Here is a 22,065-nt window from a genome sequence, read left to right as displayed (position 1 = left end):
CGTAAAATATGTTTAAATAAATTATCTTCTTAACAATAAACACTAATATTTTGAACTATGTTTTAATATCACAGTTTGTTTGGAGATCTTTATTGTTTTGACCAAAACATTTGACTGACAATTCCTGCAGCCAAGGATTTTTTAAATAGTCTTGAGCACTGAATATATATCTAATGCACTAGATGCATGGGCGATTGGAGTGAGAGGAAGGGGAAAAGGTATAGTTTAAAAAGTGCCTAAGATGTAAACAACTTGTCATCAACCAATCAGAGATATTTTGAAGAAATTTTCCCAGCAATAACAAGGATTGGCCCTAAAGTGTGTCAAATTATATATTTCCTTTCCCACTATCTTTTTTTTCCCACTATGCATCCCGCGCACTTATTATGCTAACGAAGGTTCAGCTTGCAGATTATAATGACATTTCCAAAGTTTGTATAAGTTAGCCAGAGGATCTATGTTTGGAAGAATTAGTTGGCCCATGTAACTTTACATAGTTTATATACCTGAGCAGTTGACATTTTCTTGGAATTTAACAACAAATGAATGACAATTGATAAGTTTTATTTCAAAAATCATTGTTATTTTTATTTATGTTTATAATTACTCTTTTTATCTGCACTTGTCACAACAAAGTTTCTAAATTTCAACTCTTTAAAGTTTGATTAAGCTGTTGATAACTCCTAAGTGACTTCCAGAGCCATCAGCATTTCCTTCTAATTGATTAATAATGATATCTAGATGACTTATTTTGAATGTAAATAAATAATGTTGTTTTGATCAGATGTTATTTTAGCTTTACCATAACTAACTCTCTTCATTAAGCATATTTTTGAACTTGACTTTCACTAGATGTCTATAAATAGAAAATCCTTAAGTTGACAGATCTTCCTTTCTGGTCATACTGAGCACACCATATTTGTCAGTAGGATCTCAGTGTGATCTAGACCCTTAAAAATAAATCTCTTAAATATAGAATCCTCTCAAGTATTTAAAAAAAAAAATTTTGATGAAGTTTGCAAATTATTTTACTTATTTAGAAGATTTAAAGATTCAAAATTCAACAATATTACCTATTAAATTATTTGAATAAAGAATAATGGTGAATTATTAATAAGAAGGAGATGGATTTATATATAGCATTCATGTTTCGATGATAATAATAAAATATGTCAGGCATCGCGAATGACATTTGTTCAATAACAACAAAACCAGGTCACAGAAATTTTTTCATGTCTAGTTATTGATACGATCATGGCATATGTTTGATAAAAATTAAACATTGTCAAATCATAAATTTATTAAAATCGATATAATTTATTTGAGAAATATTTTTTAATCTCTCGTAATGAAAATAAGAAAGTACTTTATGTTTCAAACTCGCTCCTAATAAAAATAGCCTTTGTGCACTGTGCAAACTCATGTTGACATGGAATCTCTGAAAATATCCAACAATTCTTAATTTAATAATTTAATTAAGCTATGTAGGATAAAAACAAATAAATTTGTGGTGGGTTAATATAAATATAACGACAAAAATAGAAAGTTCCCTAAAGTCTCTGAACCGGATACACAAATAGTAAGTAAACAACTCGAGTTCAAATTTTATCATGTTTTGATGCTTTGGAAACTTACAATTTATCTTCGTCTCGTCTCATTTTTATGACATCCCTACGCAGGTTACTCATTCAAAATGAAGTAACTTATCTCAAATTTCTTTTTTCTCGACGCCAAATCGTCATGACTGCAGCCAGCCGTCTTTCCGATATTTTCATCTATTTTTCCCTGATAATCCCATGGGAGACATTCGAGAAAGTCAATGTCTTCAAACCGGTAGGAAAACAAATTATCCACAATAAGACGTGGATAAACTTTTAGATTGTGGATATTGTAAACAGTCTGCAAATTGCCTTTCAAAATCATCCTTGCTATTTTATGAGAGTTTTTTTCTCATTCTCAGGAAAGACAATCAGAAAAATCGAAAAAGGAAATTGATTCTATAGAAAGTAATTTTTTTTTTGTTTTTGAAAATTATCTACCTGGTTTTAAAATACAAATTAAAATTTAATCTCAAAACATTCTTGTATTTAATTATTTTTGTTTACAAACATAGAAATAATTCTAAACATCTGAACACACTTGAGCAAACAAATTTAAAACCAGTTCTTGTTAGTTTTTATTGACAGGTGAAGAGTGGTTATCTGCTAGACTATGTCTATCTCTAATCTAGTTAGAACAGTTTAAAAAATTTCAGTCATGTTAAAACAAATAATTATTACATCGTGACATTTCTCAATAAATAAAAATACTTTTTATCACATAAATTAGTTAATTATTTATTCGGAAAATTAATTCATCAGTTTTACATTCATTAATGAGTTAAATATTCCACATTAAGCTCTGTAATGATGTGGAAAATGAAAACTTTTCAATTTAATAAATTAAAAAAATACAGACAAGTTCTTATAACTCATTTATCTGTTTAATCCAATCAATATAAATTTTTAATTCAAACATAAAATAGCATGGATGAAAAATTCAAAAAACTCATTCATGATTCAAAAACTAATCAACTAAATTCATCAAAGATTCATTATTCATAATTTACATCCAACATGTAAAAACATTATTTATTTTTTTTCAAGGTATTTCTAGCAATAAAAAAAAAATAATAATTAAAAAAAAATCAAATCATGAATTATTTCAATTTTTTTTAGTATTGAAAATAAGAAAATCAATTTATGACTTATAAACGGAATGATTAATACTTGTTTTACTAAAATTTCTTTTTTTTAAATGTATTTATAATTGTTATAAACAATAAAAGCAATTATTGTCTTTATTTTCACCCTTGGGAATTAATGAGTTGAAAATATAAAATAATTATTTGCAATTTTGAATCAAAATTTTGCAGAATTCTGCAATTTCCTAATATTTTATTGAGGAAATAATGTTTCTTCAGTGATTTAGTTCATGTTTGATTAAATTTAAAAATTTATTCAAAAATTAATCATTAATTTTGAAAAATGAATAGAAAAAAGATTTTTTCATGATATACAGTAGTTATTTGATTAAAAAATTCCAATCCTTTTTCAACTTTATTTTTATTCATTTTGCTTTTTTGAAGTGCCCATGGAATCCGTCCCTTTGTACTGGAACAACCTCAAATGAATCATTACTAGAATAATTATAATTGAAAATTACAGTGAAGATCATCATTGTAATTAACAAGATAATAAAAACAGGTCTGGTCTAGAGATGATTATCGATAAAATGTTAATTACAACGGAAGAAGTTTGGTTGTATAGAGGCCGATGACTTGGTGAAGCAGTATCATTAATGGGTATAGTAACTCACTGGGAGCATTGGACTTTGACCGCTATTGCACCATGAGGGAAGCAGAAGAGACAAGAGCATCCCTGACTACAGAATAGGAGACAAGTGGAGGGAGGAGGAGGGATGCAGAACACATCAGACTAGGGGGTGGGAATGTGGCGCGTTAATCCCGTGCAGCTGATTAATCGGAAACGGGAACTATCGCACAAATAGGAGGCAGATAAGCCGCATCAGTTTGTATTTAGATCCAACACAACTTGTCTCGATCGACGACCTCAATTTCTCGATTTAGAAAATAGCATGGCAAGACTTCAACTGTTCTGTTCCCTTTAGTTTCTCTCCTGGCTATGGAACTGTTCCATTGTCTTTTCTCTCTTCATCCGGTAGTGTTCGTTGGGAAATAGCAGCGATTACGATCGATTTGTCGCTCGACCACGCGTACAGTAGTTGAACAATTTGCTCGTGTAATTGTCGTCTACGTTATATACCGACAAGAGTATGAAGTTTAGGGTTGGTCGGCAAGGGTTGCGTAAAATCACCCATTGCTGTCTATCTAAATTTCTATTTAGCACACATTCAGTGGTGATCAATATATTTATTCATTTCTGATAAGTGGACTTGGTATTGGTGCACCTGTTTTTGCTAACTATTTATAGAATAACAGACATATGCCATATTGAATAAATTGTATTGAAATATTTTGTTCAATATGTTTGGTTGATGATTCCAAATATTACAGACATCATATTTGTTTCTATTATTAACAAAAATTGATTATAAATATTTATTATTTTTCAAGTATTTATTCATAATAAAAATGTTCAATTGGTTTAATTAATTTTACAATGTACTCCTTGATGGTTCAAATATTTTTACAAATACCAACATCGTTTTATTTAATGTAAATTCAAAATTTTGAATAGTCACAATGAAATATTTTTTTCGGAATTAACATGGTAACATTTTTATAAATTCAGTTCTGATGGTTGTTTAAAATAATAATAAAATAATGGCTCTTAAATATCAACATATATTTCGTTAAATTCAATGAAATATTTTATTGCGAATATTTCAAATTTTTTTCATTTATTAAATTAAAATTTTTTCATAAAGCTAAAATTTTCTCCTCAATGTATTTATAATGTTTGCGTGCTTGTGAAAAGTATTGAATGCTTGGAACAATTTTAGGAAAATGTAATATTACTAAAATAATTGTGGTGAAGTATTGAAAATAATTATTTTAACGATAATTATTAAATAAATCCTAGAGCTCTGAATAAATTTATCTCATCAAATAAAACTTTCAGTATCTCATAAGTTTTACATTTGCTTTTGAATATGTAATCGTAAAACGATATATTCCTCAAGCTTGCACCGCTCTGTTGAGTTCTGGGTATGCATAAATTTTCGAGAGTTTTCAAGCGAGAAAGAGCATAGGTAGAGCAACCAGAAGAGCTCTGTAGAATATAGAACAGTACAAGTCGTATTACGTTAAATTAGAACTTTCCTGTGGATTATCGTAATTGTTGCGATTCAGTGAGACCACGATAAAGAGGTTTTGCATCAAGAGAACAGCGTGTTAGATGAGAAGAGCGAAGATGCATTTGCTGACCGTGCGTTTTCTGCCTCTAGTGAAACGTGATTTTATTGGGATTCATGAACTTGAATATTGTTGGCTTTCAATATTCCCCTTCATATATGAAGGAGAGCTGTAGCAGGACGGCTCTTGAGTTTTGTTTGACTCAAGCACTCAATCCCTATTTACAAATCGCTGATATGTTTGCAGCAATTTCAGCTTTAGTAAGGATTCCAGCTATTATTCTTTTTTATTCAAATTCAAGCGGATGCATAAATTTTGATTTATTATGAAAAAGTGATAGATAAAAAATTTGATAAATATTTAATTTTAGTTAATTAGAGGGTTATTTGTTTGCAAAAAATTTTAATGTTTAATAATAGAGTAAAATGTTTTATCAATAACCACCACTGAATAAACAGTGCATAAAATATTATTATTAAAAAACTTTTAAGCTTATTAATGATTAATTAAAGGAGAAGGTAGGATTATGGTTTAGTCAGTAATATGGTCCATTTGTATATTTTACTAGCATGTTCTTCTTCCATCAGCTAACCATCAAGTAAAAAATGATTCAGTAAAAACAACAAGTGATCCATATTCCTACTTTTTTCTCAACTATTCAGTATTGCTTAAAAGTTCGTGATTATTAATATTTCATGAAATGATTGTTAATTGAACAATAGTAGTTATTTATAGTGCATATTTCTGTACATGTTGCAAATTTTTATCAAAATAAAAATAACAAAAGTTGTGATGGAGTATCATACTTTTACAAAGATGAGCAATCACAACCAACATATCCTAAATAACAAATGAAAAAAAAACAGTGTAAAATTGTTTTTGCATATACTTGAATTGATTGAGTTTTTTTACCATCAAAAGCTTTCAAGTGATTTATGTTAGTCAATCACTGATGCAGCAGTAACTATATTAAAGTGCCTTTAAAAGGATAGTTAATTCAAGGTGTCGCTGAAAGATACGAAGGAACGTCGTGACTTTTCTTAAGTTTTCTCTTCTCTCATCATTCCCTTCTGCTTTTACCCCAACTCTCCTACAGAACACTTTTTTTATCGTCGTATCCCCCCAATCCGGATGTCCCTCTGTTCCTTGACTGTTTTCTTTTTTTTTTTTTTGCTTTCTACCAAGACATCCTTATTCTCGCCCTTTTTCTCCATTTATTCTGCTCGTCCACGAGCTGGTTCTCATGTCCAAACCTTACTAACTAAATCTATAGCTGTGCTTCATTGGATCAATATTCTATTGTATTGCAGACCATTGGAGTGTCCTGAAGAACCCTTTCCATCTCTAACTACCCATTTAATGACACCACAGTGACCTCTTGTCAAGCTAATTCAACGTGTTACCAGTGTGAGTGTGATAACGCGGAAACTGTGCACAACTCACCCTTGTATCTCTCCTATATCCCTCCTATCATCCCACGAAATGCGCGGTCCAACTCTAATTGTGCGATACGAGTAAATTTCTCCACTCGGGAAATTCATAGACGCCCACACGCAAACATTGTATTTATGTCCCAAGTGATATGGTGCTGGTCATAAATTTATGAATTTATACATTACGGACGAGAGAAAATATGGAGAAAATTTATGTGTGCATTATGTGCTCTTAAAAGCGTCACAATCTGTTCAAATATGGTCAAACTCATTAGACTAAAATCATTAGAAAGCTTGAAGAAAATTTTTTACATTTAAATTCCATTTTTGATTTTTTCTTTTTCGCTTAAATGAATTCTTTAATAATTATTTAGCATTAGGCTCCCGCTGAGACAAGCCATCAGCTCTAGACAAAATCGTTTCAAAAAATTTCTCACCCTCTGGAAATTATTTTGTGAGATAAAATTAAATATTTTACGGTGGGAGAGAAACTTTTTATATGCTTTTTAAAGATGTAAACACGATTTTTAAGTTCAGATGAAAAAAGAAAACAGGAGATTCGTCAAATTTTGTAGGGAAATAAATCTATTCCTATTCCCCAGAAATCATTTTGAAGGAATAAAAAATTTTTTGAAGTGATTTTTGTCTGAAAATCCAATTCCAAATAATTACAATTTTTTAAATTGAAAAAAAAAAGGTAAAAACAGAACCACTAATAATAACAAGCACTCTTCAGCTGGCTTAAATAGATCAGAAAAATTTCAAAGGTATGTTGGAAATTTTACAGAGAATTTATTATTGAAAAAAAAAAAGGAAAAATGTCATTGAAATTCTTATTAGAAGCGAGTATTTTACTAGAATTTTTAATAAAATCCTTTTTATTTTATTCCGTGGAAAAACGCGTCCCCTTTTTAGCGATCAGCGACAAAGAGAAATAAATTAGATCAATAAAGTAATATCTTCATATCTTTGGTAGTTTTTATTCTATAAATGAACCATTGCTGGTCATGTGTATTAAATCTATAGAAGAATAATATTATTCAGATTATAAAGTTGCATGAAAATTTGTATCTTTCTAACTCGAATGGTTCTTCATCACTGGTTTGTTCATGATGTGCACTTAAGTAGATAAAGTTTCCAAGTTCTAAGATGCAAGAATAATATATATGCATTGTTCAATTAAACCTACGGACAGAAATGTGCAGTCTTATACGTTACTTCAGTACGTTGCCAACATAGGAATTTTCTTCAATTATACCGAGTTAATTATGTAAAAGTAATTAATAGTTTACGACGAAAGCTTACTAACAGGCTCTATTATAATATAAAGAAATGGAAAATGAGCAAAAAGAGAAACATTTTCCAGCCGTTGATTAGAAAACTTTCAGTGTCCTCAACAATGAAATAATTTACGCGAAATTTTCCAGATGCTTAATTTCTGTAAATTTATATTTTTGCTTTATTCTATTTTATAAAACGTTTTGCAGATATTTGATGCATTTTTTTTTTAGTACAAAAAAATTTGTAAACTCAGTTTTTATGAATTAAATTGACAATAAAATTTTATATGAAGAATAAAACTGTTTAAGAAAACATTAAGACATCGTTTAAGATTTTTTGCTATGGATTTTATTGGAAAACTGCTAAAAGCTCATTTATGTGACTTTTGTGCGTTTATTTTAAACGACTGGCAATAAAAATCATAACATTTGTAACATTTTATATAGTTTCCTAATGCAATTTAAATGCAAACAATTTGCTATTAAAATGTTTTTTTTTTATTAATTCTTTTATACCACCTTCTTTTTTTTTAACTATTAAGTGCATGCACTATTCTTTTGTTGATATTATTCCACATTAAATTATAAAGTAAGTTTAACAAAGTTTTGAAAAGTTACCGAGTTTTCAGTAGCATTAAAAATTTTTTTTTTTATGTATACATTATTTATATGAAAGAGAAACAATAATACAACGGTTTATTTGAAAGTCAATAATATGGAGTTTTTCCTGACTGCAATGCTTTAGAAGAAAGGCATTAAGAATTTTCTCTTCTTTAAGAAGTTTCAGTAAACTGCGATTAACTTGAATGGATTTTTATTTTCGTCTGGACTTTTCTCAGTTCCTATCTCTTTCAAAGTCTTGGTCGAATTTTAAATTTCTCATCCCTTTGCCGATTTTCTTCTTTTACTTGAGGAGTATCACCGAATGTTGGTGGGTGTTTTTGGGGGAAACTTGTTCACGCTTCTACATGCCATTTCGAGTTATCCGTCGACTTATTTCCTGTGGAATTCGACGACCGCGATGTCTCTCACCCTATTTCTCTTTTCTCTACCCTTTTACCCACAGTCGACCTCAAGACTACGTTTTCTATGGCTTTGCATTTTATTGCACGTCTTTTCTTTCTCTTCACATTTCTTCGCCTGAAGAAAATTGGAAAAGTCTCGACTTGAACTCGTATAAACGACCGGCGCATATCATTTTACATTGGATTCTTCGTTATATTATTATGATTATTTCTGCAATTTCATGGTCGACATCGTGCTTTATGACTTTTTTATTATTGTCTTACACAATTTATAATATACGAATCTGCATTCAATATTTGTTTTTTTTTATTTTGTTTTATGAAAAATATTTTCATCTCTGGAACAGAAAAATAATTAAAACTGTACTTCCACTCGTTTACTAGCAGCTGTATACACACTTACATTCAGATAGAAAGCTCTAATTCTTGAATCGTACAGACATCTAACAAGGAGATTAATTCTCCGCTCAGAGAGGAATTAAGAAAGTTATCTCAGTTTAAGAAAGAAAATTAAGTCAAAACTCTAGATAAAATTGTATTCTGAAAGTTTATGTACATCCGTGTTTTGGTAATTCATTAATTATTTAATTACTCCAATTGTATATTATTTCCCATCACAAACTCAATCATTATTCCATCAAATGAATAAAGAAAAATTATTTTATTATTTATCCTTTAAAAGTGTCACGTCATGTGGCATTACACACCCTTCATTTAAAATGTAAAATTGAGAAATAAATTGAAAAATTTATTATTAATCACTGAATTTATTTCAAGAAATATTTCTTATGATATTCTATCAATTATTATTGTGTTTAAAAATACTTCAGGTGAAATTTAATATGCAAAGAAATATAAAATGTTGTCAGAAGCATTGTTCGCAAAAATATTTAATTACAAATGTAAAAGAAATTGAAAGAAATAAATATCAATTTTATATTAATAAATTTAAATAAATTATTTAATTAAAAATTTTAAATGGATGTTGCAATCTGGTAAACGAAAAATATCCTTGGAGTGACACTTCAGTTCTAACAATCAAATTATAAAGATGTATTAAATTGACGTTATCTCATTAATTTCTATTTTTAAATTAAACGACTTCTAACTTCATCCTAGCTATTGCACTAGGTGTAGGCTAAACAAAAGTGATCTTTCTGATGTCTTCCTAATAATAAATAATATCTGTTTTCACAATAATTGATGTTATTGAAATTAATATCACATTATTCAAATTCAAATAATTTTCCTATGAAGATTTTTATCAGGCGTAAAATTGAGCTGAAATTGCTTGTAAGAAATAAATTCCAGCCTCTATATAATTCGTATGATGATCGATCATAGAACGAATGAGGTATAAATTGTCAAAAGCTGATATATAAGAATGTACAAGTATTATATGTGAAGAGAGTATATACCTTCACCCTCTGACTTGATAAGATTTCGTTGAAACTTTCACTTCGTCTCTTAACATCGAATTCCTCTAGCAGGTATTACGATCCATTTACGTCGCGTATCGGGATATTACAAATGATGGGAAGAATCGATTGGAAACGATAATATGAGGCCTGGAAGTTTGAACGAAGATGAGAGACGTGAACTTCTCCATCTCCCAGTAAAGAACGAGAGGTATGAATCTTTGGAATTGTCAGTCATTCAAGCAGACTCTGACTTGAGAGATTAACCTACGATGGAATGCATTTCGACATCTCTCATTTTCCCCTTCCCTTTCAACATCCCCCCATGATCCTTTTCCCATACAAATGGCTCATATTCATTTTCTTCATTTCGCTATTCGATTTCCTGCAATATTGCTTGGTACCTCATCCTCCACGCAAGATCACTCCACTTATCGATGTACTATCAGTTGAGTATAGAGACAGACACCAATAAAATTGTACGCTCAGAACATGAATAAAACAGCCTGAGGTGCAAGCGTTGTTCTGCAAATTTTTCAGCATGGCTGAAGAAAAAGAGAAAATCGGTAAGAGAGGTAAAAAAAATATTACTGCATCCCCTGAACTCAACAACGACTACATCCACGCTTGTACCTCTTTGTATCAAGAGAATAGCAAGCCCTGTCACTCTCCTACCATTATACCTATCTCCCGAAGAATCTCAACAAGTACACTGCTGGGCTCGAGTCGTTTTCTCGATACAGAAAGGTGTTAACGACACGCTGCATCATGACAATTGTTTTTGTTCTTTTTTTTTTCAACCATTTTGTTACTCTACAATAGCGAAAATAATGCATACATTGATGATCAGTGTTAAAAAGTTTTCATTTCCACGTTGCTTCAGACATTCAATAATAGTTTGTATTGTATTTGGAGGTTTTGAAAATGAAAATAGAGGAAGAAAAAGTGAGTGAAAGAAATTTGTCAAGTTTTTTGTTTTTTATTTCATAAAAATGCTATCTTGACAATATGCTACATGAGTATTTGAAACACTAGTATTGTCACATCCCTCTCTTCACGACCATTATGTGGGGTAATAAAACTTCTCAGCAATAAAAAAAAAAGTATAAACGTTCCAAAAATTCCATCCCTCTACACTTGTCTACGGAGAATTAGAGAACCACATTTAAAGCGGAAAAAAAAATATCGAGCTGTGATAGTCCATTTGTGCATTGTGTAAAATTCTATATCACCGTAGCGTCACTGTGGCTGATTATACAGTCGACGAATGGTAATCTGGTGTAACCAAGCGCCGAGTTTAATGATAACGATGCGTGAGTGGTGTAGCAGAATGGTGTGAGATTCTCTGTAATTAAGGTAAAGGGTTGAGAGGCGTTAGGCGTATAAATATAGAGAACCTTTTGTAGCATTTACACACTTTCTCATGGTAATTTACGAAAACTGGAGCTCAGCAATGCTGAAAAAACAGGAGAGTTATAAAAAGTAAATACTGCATAACAAAAATTAGATTTTATTACAGAGAAGAACATTGGGAGGTAAATATGCAGTAATTCAGGACGCCATCGTGAGAGGGCGTATTTCGATGCATAACGACTATTACGGGTCACTACGAGATACAAATATAACTATGCTGGAGGAGAATGAGGGAATGGGCATAAACTGAACGCAGGTGTAGCACATAAGGCTATAGAGGTAGAGAGAAAAGCAACATAAGCGGTATATAATCATACATAGCACAGTTGCCAACCACAGACTTGTTGTGCTGTACATTCTCGGGCAATGTTTAGACAAAAAACATGGTTTCTCATTATTCGATTAATTTCAAATAAAAAATCTAAAAGTTCTCTTTTTTAGAATGACAATTATTTGAAAATGACATGAGATAAAAAGCATTTGTGTTGATTTCTGTTCTTAGTAAGTTTGCTGACTGCATTTCAAAACAAGAGAAAATAATGCAAACACTGATGATATTTACCAGATTGTGTTCTTCTCTTTTCCGCAGACTACCCCTTATCTATCTCAACCCTTGGTCCTTCCTACACCACACTGTGCGGTTATCAAGCCCCCGTTCATGCATAATGCACCAACTACCGATTCCTACTCTCTTTTCGTGATGCTGCCTTTTCTCTTGGTCGATCGAAGCGGAAAACATTCAACTTCATTCAATACCAAAGAGTGAGGTATAACCAATGAGAGTACATTCAAGAAGTTGGAGTGTAGGGTGGTGGTGATACATGGTAACTCGTGACGGATTGCATCGTGCATGATCGTCGTTTGAGCTTTATCATCCGGAAAGAAATCAATAAGGCAAAGACTCTTCAAGAGCTTTTAAAAATTGTTTTTTTCATGAATAAAGGCTATTTCATGTATTAGCTCTTTAAAGATGGAATACTTGGGAAGATAAACATTTCTATAAATAAATCCAAATAAAACTACTTTGAAATGGATTATATTGACGATTTAGATGGTCAACACAAGTCAGAATATTTAATATTAATTTAAAAAATAGATGAACAATAGTTGAGTTAGAGAATGAGGATGAAAGTGAAAGTGTTGATAGTAAATTCAAATATTGCAGAGAAGATAATTCACTGAAAGGATTCTTTGGTTTTCTATACGGATCTTGAATTTCAAAAAGCACTGGATATAAAGAGGGATTGCAGGAAATGTACGATTCTCCATAAATAACAATATCAGATTTAAAAGTGTCAATTGTGACTGTCAGATAAATTTATCTTTCCAATAACGAGCGATACAATAAATCAGTTAAATATTATGATCTTCATTTAAAGTTCATTTTATGTCTGACATGCAATTTCAAATAATGCAAGATTTAAATAAAATATGTAAGTTGGGTTAATCTCTGGGGTTTCTTTTTCATCAAGTTCTTTCAACCATTTCGATTCGTTAGGTAAAGGAAAAGAAATTCTCGGTAGAATAGACTAACCAACACGGCTGGCACGTAATGAGATATTTCCCGCCGAGAAATTAATATTTACTAGCAAGGGTGGAGGTTATATACTCCTGTTACTTCTGCTTGCCCAAGGACCACCATGACTCTGATGTTACCAAGATAATTTATTAACGGAAGAATAATTTCCTTGGGATTCACTAGAATTGTCTATTAAAGGTAAAAGACAACCTCGTACTTAATGATAAATAATTATTCACTGCTTTTTAAAATTTTATTGACTATTATTAATAGCTGTTACGTTCTGACAAAGGAGATCTAATATCATCATTCCTTCATTAATATTAGCAGATGAAAAATATGTTATATCGTCGAGAACATTAATATTAGGTGATATTAAATGATTATTGTTGTTTCTGATGATTAATTGATCTACATGTTGTGATGAATTTTGTTTTGCAGGCCGAGGATTGGTGCTGGACAGCCAAGGACCAATTTTGGTATCAGAGCCGCGCTCGACCGTGGAATTTTCCAACGATACAGGAGCAATGCTACATTGTTCAGCTCACGGCAGTCCTGCACCAAGAGTGGATTGGCTGATGGGAGACGGCTCACCTGTACATCCTATCCCAAACATCCGAGAGATTTTGGTCAATGGGTCCATGTATTTTCTTCCGTTTGGTGCTGAAAGCTATCGACATGATGTTCATTCTGCTGTATACAGATGTCAAGCTTCCAATTCTGTTGGTCGAGTCCTTGGACGAGAAGTCAACGTGAAAGCTGGTAAAGTATTATTTCTTAAACATTTATTTTTTAAATGAATTTATATTTTTTCTAAATTTGTGATAAATATTTAAATAATTTTAAAGATGATCGTAAAGAAGATTTATTGATACTATAAGATAATGTCATTGAATGCTATTATAGAGATTCACTTCGAAAAATGTCTGGATCCTTTTACGATCATTTTGATGAATCGTGAAGCTGACGTAGTGTAATATCGATTCAATGACGTTTATGTTCATTGATAAGTTTTTTTTTTGCTATAGAATCATTGCAAATTGACTATTTGAATTTAATATTGAACTAAAAAATGTGTTATGATATTTCATAAATGTTGGTTGAAGAAATTTTCCATTTGATTTATTTAAACGAAAAGCACCAAGAACAGTTTAAGGATAAAGTTCGTTTCATGTTATTACATGGTACTATCATAGAAAAAAATAACTGTGAAATTTTCTAAATTGCATTCGGATGTGTATACTTTAACTTCAATTTCCTTTTTCTAATAATTTCCCGTCCCTATTTGTTCGCGAATAATCGAGTTGTAAATCTGAAAATATGATTTCAGCTTTGAACTGAGATTACCTAATGGAAAAATCATAAGACATTTTTTTAAAAAAAATTATATATATATTCCTAAGGTAAAAGTAATCAAAAGCTCTTCAACTCAATCAGAAAAAATATTAAGCTCATATTAGGAACAATATTAAATAAAATAAAGGTAAAAAAATATTAAAGAACAAAAAGATATAAAGGAAATAAAGAAAAAAAAAATGAAAAGAATTTTTGCAAGTAACAAATTAAAAGAGAAAAATTTTTATTCTGATTTTAAAAATAGTGGAATAAAATAAAAAGAAATTGGTGGTAATGATTTTTAGGAATTTTTACATTATTTCAGTTGAAAAACGCAATGAATTCAATTAGGACATCGCTTTTAGAATCGTATTCGTGAATAAGTAGGTATAGCAAGAGAATTGGAGAGCAAGTAAGCTAGATAAATGTGTTTGGGGTGAGAATTTTGGGGAATCACGCCAACTGCGTTTACCATCCTCTGAAGAGATAGATTGGTCGCTACTCACCTCTCTCACTCATTCCATTCCTTTAGTGGCTAACAACCACCAACATACTGCCAAGATCGAGATTCACATTGGCGAGCCAACCACTTTCATAGATCGACGTACTGCTTTCAATTTCTTTCACCACATATCTATTTTTTTTTATGGCAATAACGTGCCAAGGACCATTTATCTACCTATTAGAACATAAATCATTCATTGCATTTCACATAAATAAATAAATACATTAAAGGAATAATTTAAATGCTATAAAATGGCTCTAGATAAATCATGATTTAACATATTCCATATCAAAGGTGAATTTAATTTATTTTTTTTTCAAAATAAATAATTAGTAAATCAAATTGTAAATGTATATATAATGTAGTGAATTCTAATTACTTGTTAATTAAACTAGAGATTCTAATTGATATACTCTGGTAGCTTGCTAAGCTTACAAAGTTCAACAAATTTCAAGAAAATTCAAGCGATTAGCAGTAGTTCTCAAAAGCTGCGTAGTGCTTGCTTGAGTTCCTTAAGCTAACTCAGTACTGTGTTGGATATTCAAAGTCCACCATATCTTTAGATCTCAGTATACTCTTCCACTCGAGATGCCAACTCATAAGAGTCCATTTCACTCTCAAAAACGGGTAATGACCGACTCACGCGGACTATTGCCAAGATCAAGATTTGGTATATTCACCACACCAACTACTTTTTTTTCTTCTCTATGGTTTTAACTTTACCCTTTCATCTTATTCACTGCTGAAATATTTTAAAAAGGTCTACTTAAACCTTTTAGCTCCAGTTTTTGGCGAATTTCTTGTTTTTTTCTTTTTATTTCAAACTATAAACACGTTGATGTGGACTTTTGACATTCATACAAATAATAATAACGCAATGCATATTTATTTCTATGTTTAATGAATAAAAGTTTTTAATTATTACATTTTCTTTGATATGAAATATAATTAAAAGTGATTTTCATAACTGACGGCTTCAATTTCCACAATTTTATTATTTCAGTTGTCCGTCAAAAGTATCAAGTTGGCGTTAAAGACTCACATGTACTCGCTGGAAATACTGGAGTATTACGTTGTGACATTCCAACACACACTAAAGAATACATTTCTGTTACATCTTGGGTACAGGATTCTGCATTTAATATTTATCCATCACCTGAAAGCGGTAAGTTTGATGAATATAAATAATATAAATTTATTTAATTTTTAAATTATTCAAGTTATTTATTATATTTAATTGTTTTTATCCATTGGTTTGCTTTCATCTATCATTTATATTAATATTCATAGTTAGTTGAACTTGTATGGATCCCTGTAGAGTCAAAAACTCCGTCTATAAATAATCCCTAGAGCATTTAGTGTGTTTTGTGTGCAATCCATTAAAACTGTGTAATTTATTTGAAACTTTGTAATTTTAATTATAGCACATACGTGAATAACGTAATATATGCATTACACCCTGGTGAATTTTTTTCAATAGAAATCATAAACTTTTGTTCGTTGCTTTTGTGAATGAAGTATAATTATTTCTTGTTATTTTTTTAATTGTTACGTTTTTTTTAAATGAAAAATAATACTAAAAAATCCGATTGTTAACTATTTCATCAATTTTAAAAGAAGTGAATTGATTGTATAATGAAAATATTTTTCAATTTAAATTTTAATTAAAAGAAATTCGAATAAGTTTTGTTCATTTTCTGTTATGATCTCAATTATTAATAATTATACTTTTAAATAGTGAAATTATTTATGAAAAAAAAAGCTTTTTTCCCAACTTCCGTAACGACCTTTATTTCCTTGAGAAAATAGGTCATAGGATGTAGCTAAATAAAAACAAACTATAGAAACAATAAGTAGAGGATAATAGTTTTTATTTCATAAAATTTTGTTTCAAATTTAAATTTCATGAATAATTATATTTTTTCACCTAGACAATAACGATAAATTATAAAATGCAAATTTTAAAAAATTAAAAAAAAAAATCACAATCACTTGGTAAATATTTATTTAAATTTTGATAAAATCGAATATTTCTCACTTACTGATGATTGGATGATTTTCATTAAAATTTTTTATTAAAAAATATATATATATATATACGTCGACATCTTAAAGCTAGAGTCTCAGTCTCTTTCTTTGCAAAAGAATATTTATTTGTATTTTATATTTCCATCGATGATTTTTTTCAGGATATTGGAATTATTAACGATAGAATATGAGCTTTTCAACCGCCTGCCTAGTGAAATAGGATAAAATATGAAGCAGAAACAAGAAAACAAAAAAAAAAAATCTAAAAAGTTAAAGAGGAAAAGATATTTTATGTAAAAGCGTAAGGAGACATTGAAAGTTCAGAGTAAGAAGTGAAAAAGAAAAATAGTAAGGAGTAAGTTGAAGAAGCCAGATGTAGCTACCATTTCTTGACGTTTATTTGAGTCGTACATGAGCGTAGAAAGTTAAAGAAAGTCGGAGCAAGTTGAATGGCAAACCAACAAAGAGGAATAGTGAAATAAAAAAAGAAGGAAGAAGGAATCAAAATGATAGAAATGAAATGTATAGCTAAAAAGGAAAAATGTAATCTCGTATTTCAATAAATCGACTTGAAAACAGACAATACGCTATTTTATATTTTTACTCGTGATAAAATGAAATTCCGAACTTTTAATTCTCTTTGAATATACCAGTTTTATCTAAATAAGAAAGCCATTTTTTTTTTGTCAAAGCTAAACATATTTTCTCTTCTTCAGCATCTTTTTTTCTATTAAATAATTCATAGAAATATTAAAATTCATGTTTACTTTGCTGATACAAATATTTTTAAAATGTTTAAAAAATTTTTATCAACAACTAAAAAATATTCCTCTTGATTTTATATTTCGCTGATGACATTTATTACTTGAGAAAGAAGCTAACTTTGTAAAAATGTCATTTTATCACGTGTAAAAAAGACTTAAACAAGAAATATTGAATTTGAAAAACTTGAGCTTGATTGGAATCATTTTCTCTATTGAAGATATGAAATCAATAAATGTATAGATATATCTAAATTGTGTAAATTTTTATTTACTATTCTTCTTCTTTATTGCTCTGTACTTTCTCAATAGAATAGTCGATTGAATAAGAAGAAATTACAGGAAAAAATAAAATATCTTCTCGTAGTAATAAATAAATAAAAAGGGAACAAAACTTTAACTTAGCTGGAATAATAAAATAGATTAGAGAAAAACTCGATAGAGTTGAACTGGAGGTTCGACAAGCGTACAAAGTACCAAGACAAGTTATAGAACAACTTCTACGTTGATGATGAATAGTATTAAAGAGAGAAGAAAGGAGTGAGTGCACGAAATGTAAAGAGGAGGAGACAGAAAGTTGTAATTGCTATACAAATTCGCAGTAGAGTTTTATTACCGTTGGAGTGTTGAGATATGTAAAATTCTATGTAGTACATTATGTCAGATGTATCGTTATACTTTATCATTTTTGCAACGAATGAAAGGAATTATTGTAATGGATTAAAGTATTGACATTTTTCCATACATTCTTCATTCGTTAATTCTACAGAAAAGAAGATTATCGTTTTCTATAATGTATTATGAATTCTTAAAAATCTTTTTTGTTAATTTTTAGATATTAGAATGTCCTATATACCATAAATTATCAAATTATTTAAATAATTTTGAATGTTAGGAAAACCAAGAGTGATATGAAAGAAAATATACTCATATATCTTTCAGTTATTTACTCGGAATTTATTTGAAATATGTACTTTTCAAGTTAATAAGTATGATGAATGATGAGAGAAATTACAGAATGGTGCGAAATTCTGCTTATGACAGGTATTCACAAGTTTTTCCAAGAAGGGATTTGGAAGAGAGAAAAAAATCCTATATATCTATGGAAATGAAAAGTTCGAAAGCAATTTTTTTTCAGATTACTCAAATTCGCGATATTAACCTGTGCATTGATAGAAATATGAATACAAAAAATAACAAACTCAAACCTATCATAAAAAGTGTAGAATAAAGATGATAATTAAAATAGAGTATTGATATCTTTTTTCAGCAAAACTATTGAATACTATGAATATTAGTTTACCAAAATTTTTAATTTAAATAATAAAACAATCATTATTATTATTCGACAAAAAGTCATTTGAAATATTGGAGTCACATTTATCTACAATATAAAAAGGTGATCAATTGATATCTTAAAGTTGAAAATATATGAGAAAATCTTCTTATTAAATTTTATTGAATTTTCTTGCTTGTAGCTAATGAAATTTGAACCTTGATTTTTATATCTATACCATAATACTGACGTCATCACTTCTATCAGCACCCTCTCCTTCTATATCACGTGCTTTTTTCCTGGTTTTCAGTCACCCTTTTTTTGCTCTCGACATTCTCGAAGGACCATCCAAGCGTCTGGCTTAGTTTCCTTCCCTTCCTCTCTCGATATTTTTTTTTTTTACCTTCCTGTAACGTCTCTTTTTCGTTGGCCATCATGTATGTCAGCCCGGTAACAACAGAGAGATTTTCCATTAAAGAAATTTGCATATTGATAGAGTCCAGGTATTTCTTTTTCCTCTTTCATATCACCTCGACCTCTTCTTTTCTCTTCATGACGTTGAAACCCCCAAGTGATAATCATGTATGAGCATACATTTCATCTATGATTGTTGTTACCATGAAGAAATTAAATTCTGCTGGGATATGATACATGTAAACTCATCAGTACGAGTGAAGTTATGTAAAACAAAAACAAAAAATGAATTCATTATGGTAGCAAAATGAAACATTAAAATATAAAAATAGAAGCAGAGATATGGAAAAACAGAAATGAGATTACATTTTTGTATATTTACTTACTTTTCTTGCTTGTTACAGACGGAAAGTATCACATGTTGCCTACCGGTGAGCTCCTCATCTTCTCTGTTACTGCGGCTGATACTCATTATGGATATCGATGTAGAACCGTCCATCATGTAACTGGAGATACCGTTGAAAGCTCAAACCATGCCAGACTTATTGTTACTGGTAAGTCATTTTTATTTCTCGTAATTGGCTCGTTGGTACTCAGATCGTAATTATATTCTCATTAAAACGATATTTAAACCCCACATTAACATAAATCCTCATGTGGTGTACCCATTTCTCATTAATTTTACACTAAAAGTTGCTAAAAATAATTTTTTTTTAATTAATTAAAGAAATTTTTAAGTTGATTTAGCAAAATGCCTTTATTAAATCATTTCGTGAATTATCATAACATCAAAACTAAATTAAGTAATGTAGATATGCTTGAGGTTGGACAGAAAGTTCTTAGGAATTGAATTAGTTCCCAAGTATGAGGTGGTTAAATTCCTAAAGAATGCAAATCGTCATTGCGCACTTACCGTTAGTAATTCTGAATAGAAATAAACTTCAGGAATTTAAATCCAATTTTACCAAATTATCTGAAAGAAATCTGATTATTTTATTATTAAAATAATGGTATGAATGTAATTTTACATTTTAAATTGACATATTAAAAAATAAATTCCATTTTAAAATGAAATATTTCTTTTTCCAATAATTTTGTTTAAACAATAAAAATAGATAGGTTTGAAAAATCATTCACACTGTTGAATTCAGGTGTGTGTCAATAAATTAATGAATTTTATCAATACAGTATCCCAATATATTTGAGTTTGTTAGGATTTTATTATTATTTAATCTATTATTTTGAAATCCAATAAGTAAACCAAAAAAAAAAAACTCCCAGCTAAATTGAAATCTAAATTGATGTATATTTTCAATATAGTGGAATATAAATGAATATTAATTAATAATTTATAAAGTTTCAATAAACAATAACACAGTAGCTGCATTAAATCTGTTATCATCCTAGTTTATTTCTTTCAGCTGTATGATTTCAAACTTTCCTATATAATTTTGTTTGAATAATTTCGCAACATAGAAATTCATTGCACGCGTACCAAGCGTTTATGAGAGAACGATTCGTTATAACTAATTGCATATGTGGTACCTGCAATCGAAAGTGTGCTGATGAAACTTGTGTCGAGCAGATATACAACAATATGTACCTATTCTACATTTTCATTTAGATATATACAGTGTACACAGAGGATGGTTGCTATACTATTCATTACGACCCCTCTGACATTTTTCCTGTACTAACAAACTAAACTTGCGTAACGAGCATACGCTGTAACACACGTTTACTGTTTACTCCCTCGTTCTCTCGGGCTAATGAAAAAATTGTTCCGCTGTTGAACATGTAATGGAGAAAATGAGTTTATGGCATCCATAAAAACGAAAAGGAGAAGAAGCTAAATAAAATAAAATGAAAAATTGTTACTTGTATTTATTTAAATAGTGATTTACTAAAACAAGATTTATCTCGGCCATTTTTTCTAATTATTGCGTGCATAAATTTCTATTTGATAAGATTTCTCAGTGGAAATTCTAAGACGCAGTATCCTTTAAGGTATTTCGATCGCTCCGAGCTGCTTAAAAAAAAATTCAGGGCTCTTTGAAATCGAATTAATATTTTTTATTAAACATTATCTTTATTATATGTAATAAAGTACAAAATTTTTCTAAGAATTAATAATCTATTTAATTTGGTAATTAAAATACTCGGCTTTGAATGACACAGTTTTATTAAGCCTATAGGGCTGTTTTTTGGCTAAATTGATTGATTTGTCTTTCTATCACTCCGAAAAACAAATCTTTAGAAAGAATTAATCTCGATTAAAATAACTCCAATACGATTGGTATGAAGCACTGATTTGTCATTCAAAGTATATACAAACAGGGAAATAAAAAATGTGGAATAGTATTTTATGTAGTCTTAGAAAAGTTGAAAAAAAGCAACTTTTTGTAAAATCGTCTCGCTATACGATTTTTCCATAAAACTTGTCTACAATGTAAAAGCCATTCTATAGTGATCTTTGCTGCATAAAAATGTTGATTTTTCTCAAGAGTAACCGGAAATTTCAAGCGAATTTAAATTCTTACGATATTTTTCCGGAATTTACGACTACTTCCGACTTTACTTTTGCACGAATATAATGTGACAAGAAGAGAGCGAATATATCTGATAAAATATTACGAGTGCGAGTTATTTTTAAGATATTTTACAGGTTCCATGTGGCGAGACGACGAGATGTAAAGATCGATACTTACGATAAGTCGACGACCCTAATCTAAATAACTCGACTCTTCCAGGTCAATAGTCGCTATGATTCCAAGATAAAATG

General features: G+C 29.8%; 1 protein-coding gene across 6 annotated transcripts in view; it reads left to right on the top strand.

The window, feature by feature from the left end:
- LOC118063819 (Down syndrome cell adhesion molecule-like protein Dscam2) overlaps positions 1 to 22,065 on the top strand; it is a 138,429-nt gene that overhangs the window by 84,824 nt on the left and 31,540 nt on the right. For all 6 annotated transcript variants that reach the window (XM_035077979.1, XM_035077980.1, XM_035077981.1 and 3 more), the window contains 3 exons: positions 13,406 to 13,726; positions 15,808 to 15,969; positions 19,688 to 19,837. In XM_035077979.1, the coding sequence (XP_034933870.1) occupies positions 13,406 to 13,726; positions 15,808 to 15,969; positions 19,688 to 19,837 (633 nt within the window). The remainder of the gene's footprint in view (positions 1 to 13,405; positions 13,727 to 15,807; positions 15,970 to 19,687; positions 19,838 to 22,065) is intronic.

Source organism: Chelonus insularis, unplaced genomic scaffold, assembly GCF_013357705.1.
Source record: "Chelonus insularis isolate UGA/USDA-ARS -01 unplaced genomic scaffold, ASM1335770v1 contig_150_pilon, whole genome shotgun sequence".
Taxonomy (NCBI): domain Eukaryota; kingdom Metazoa; phylum Arthropoda; class Insecta; order Hymenoptera; family Braconidae; genus Chelonus; species Chelonus insularis.
Note: the sequence above shows the minus strand (reverse complement) of the source record. Positions and strands in the feature narration are given on the sequence as shown.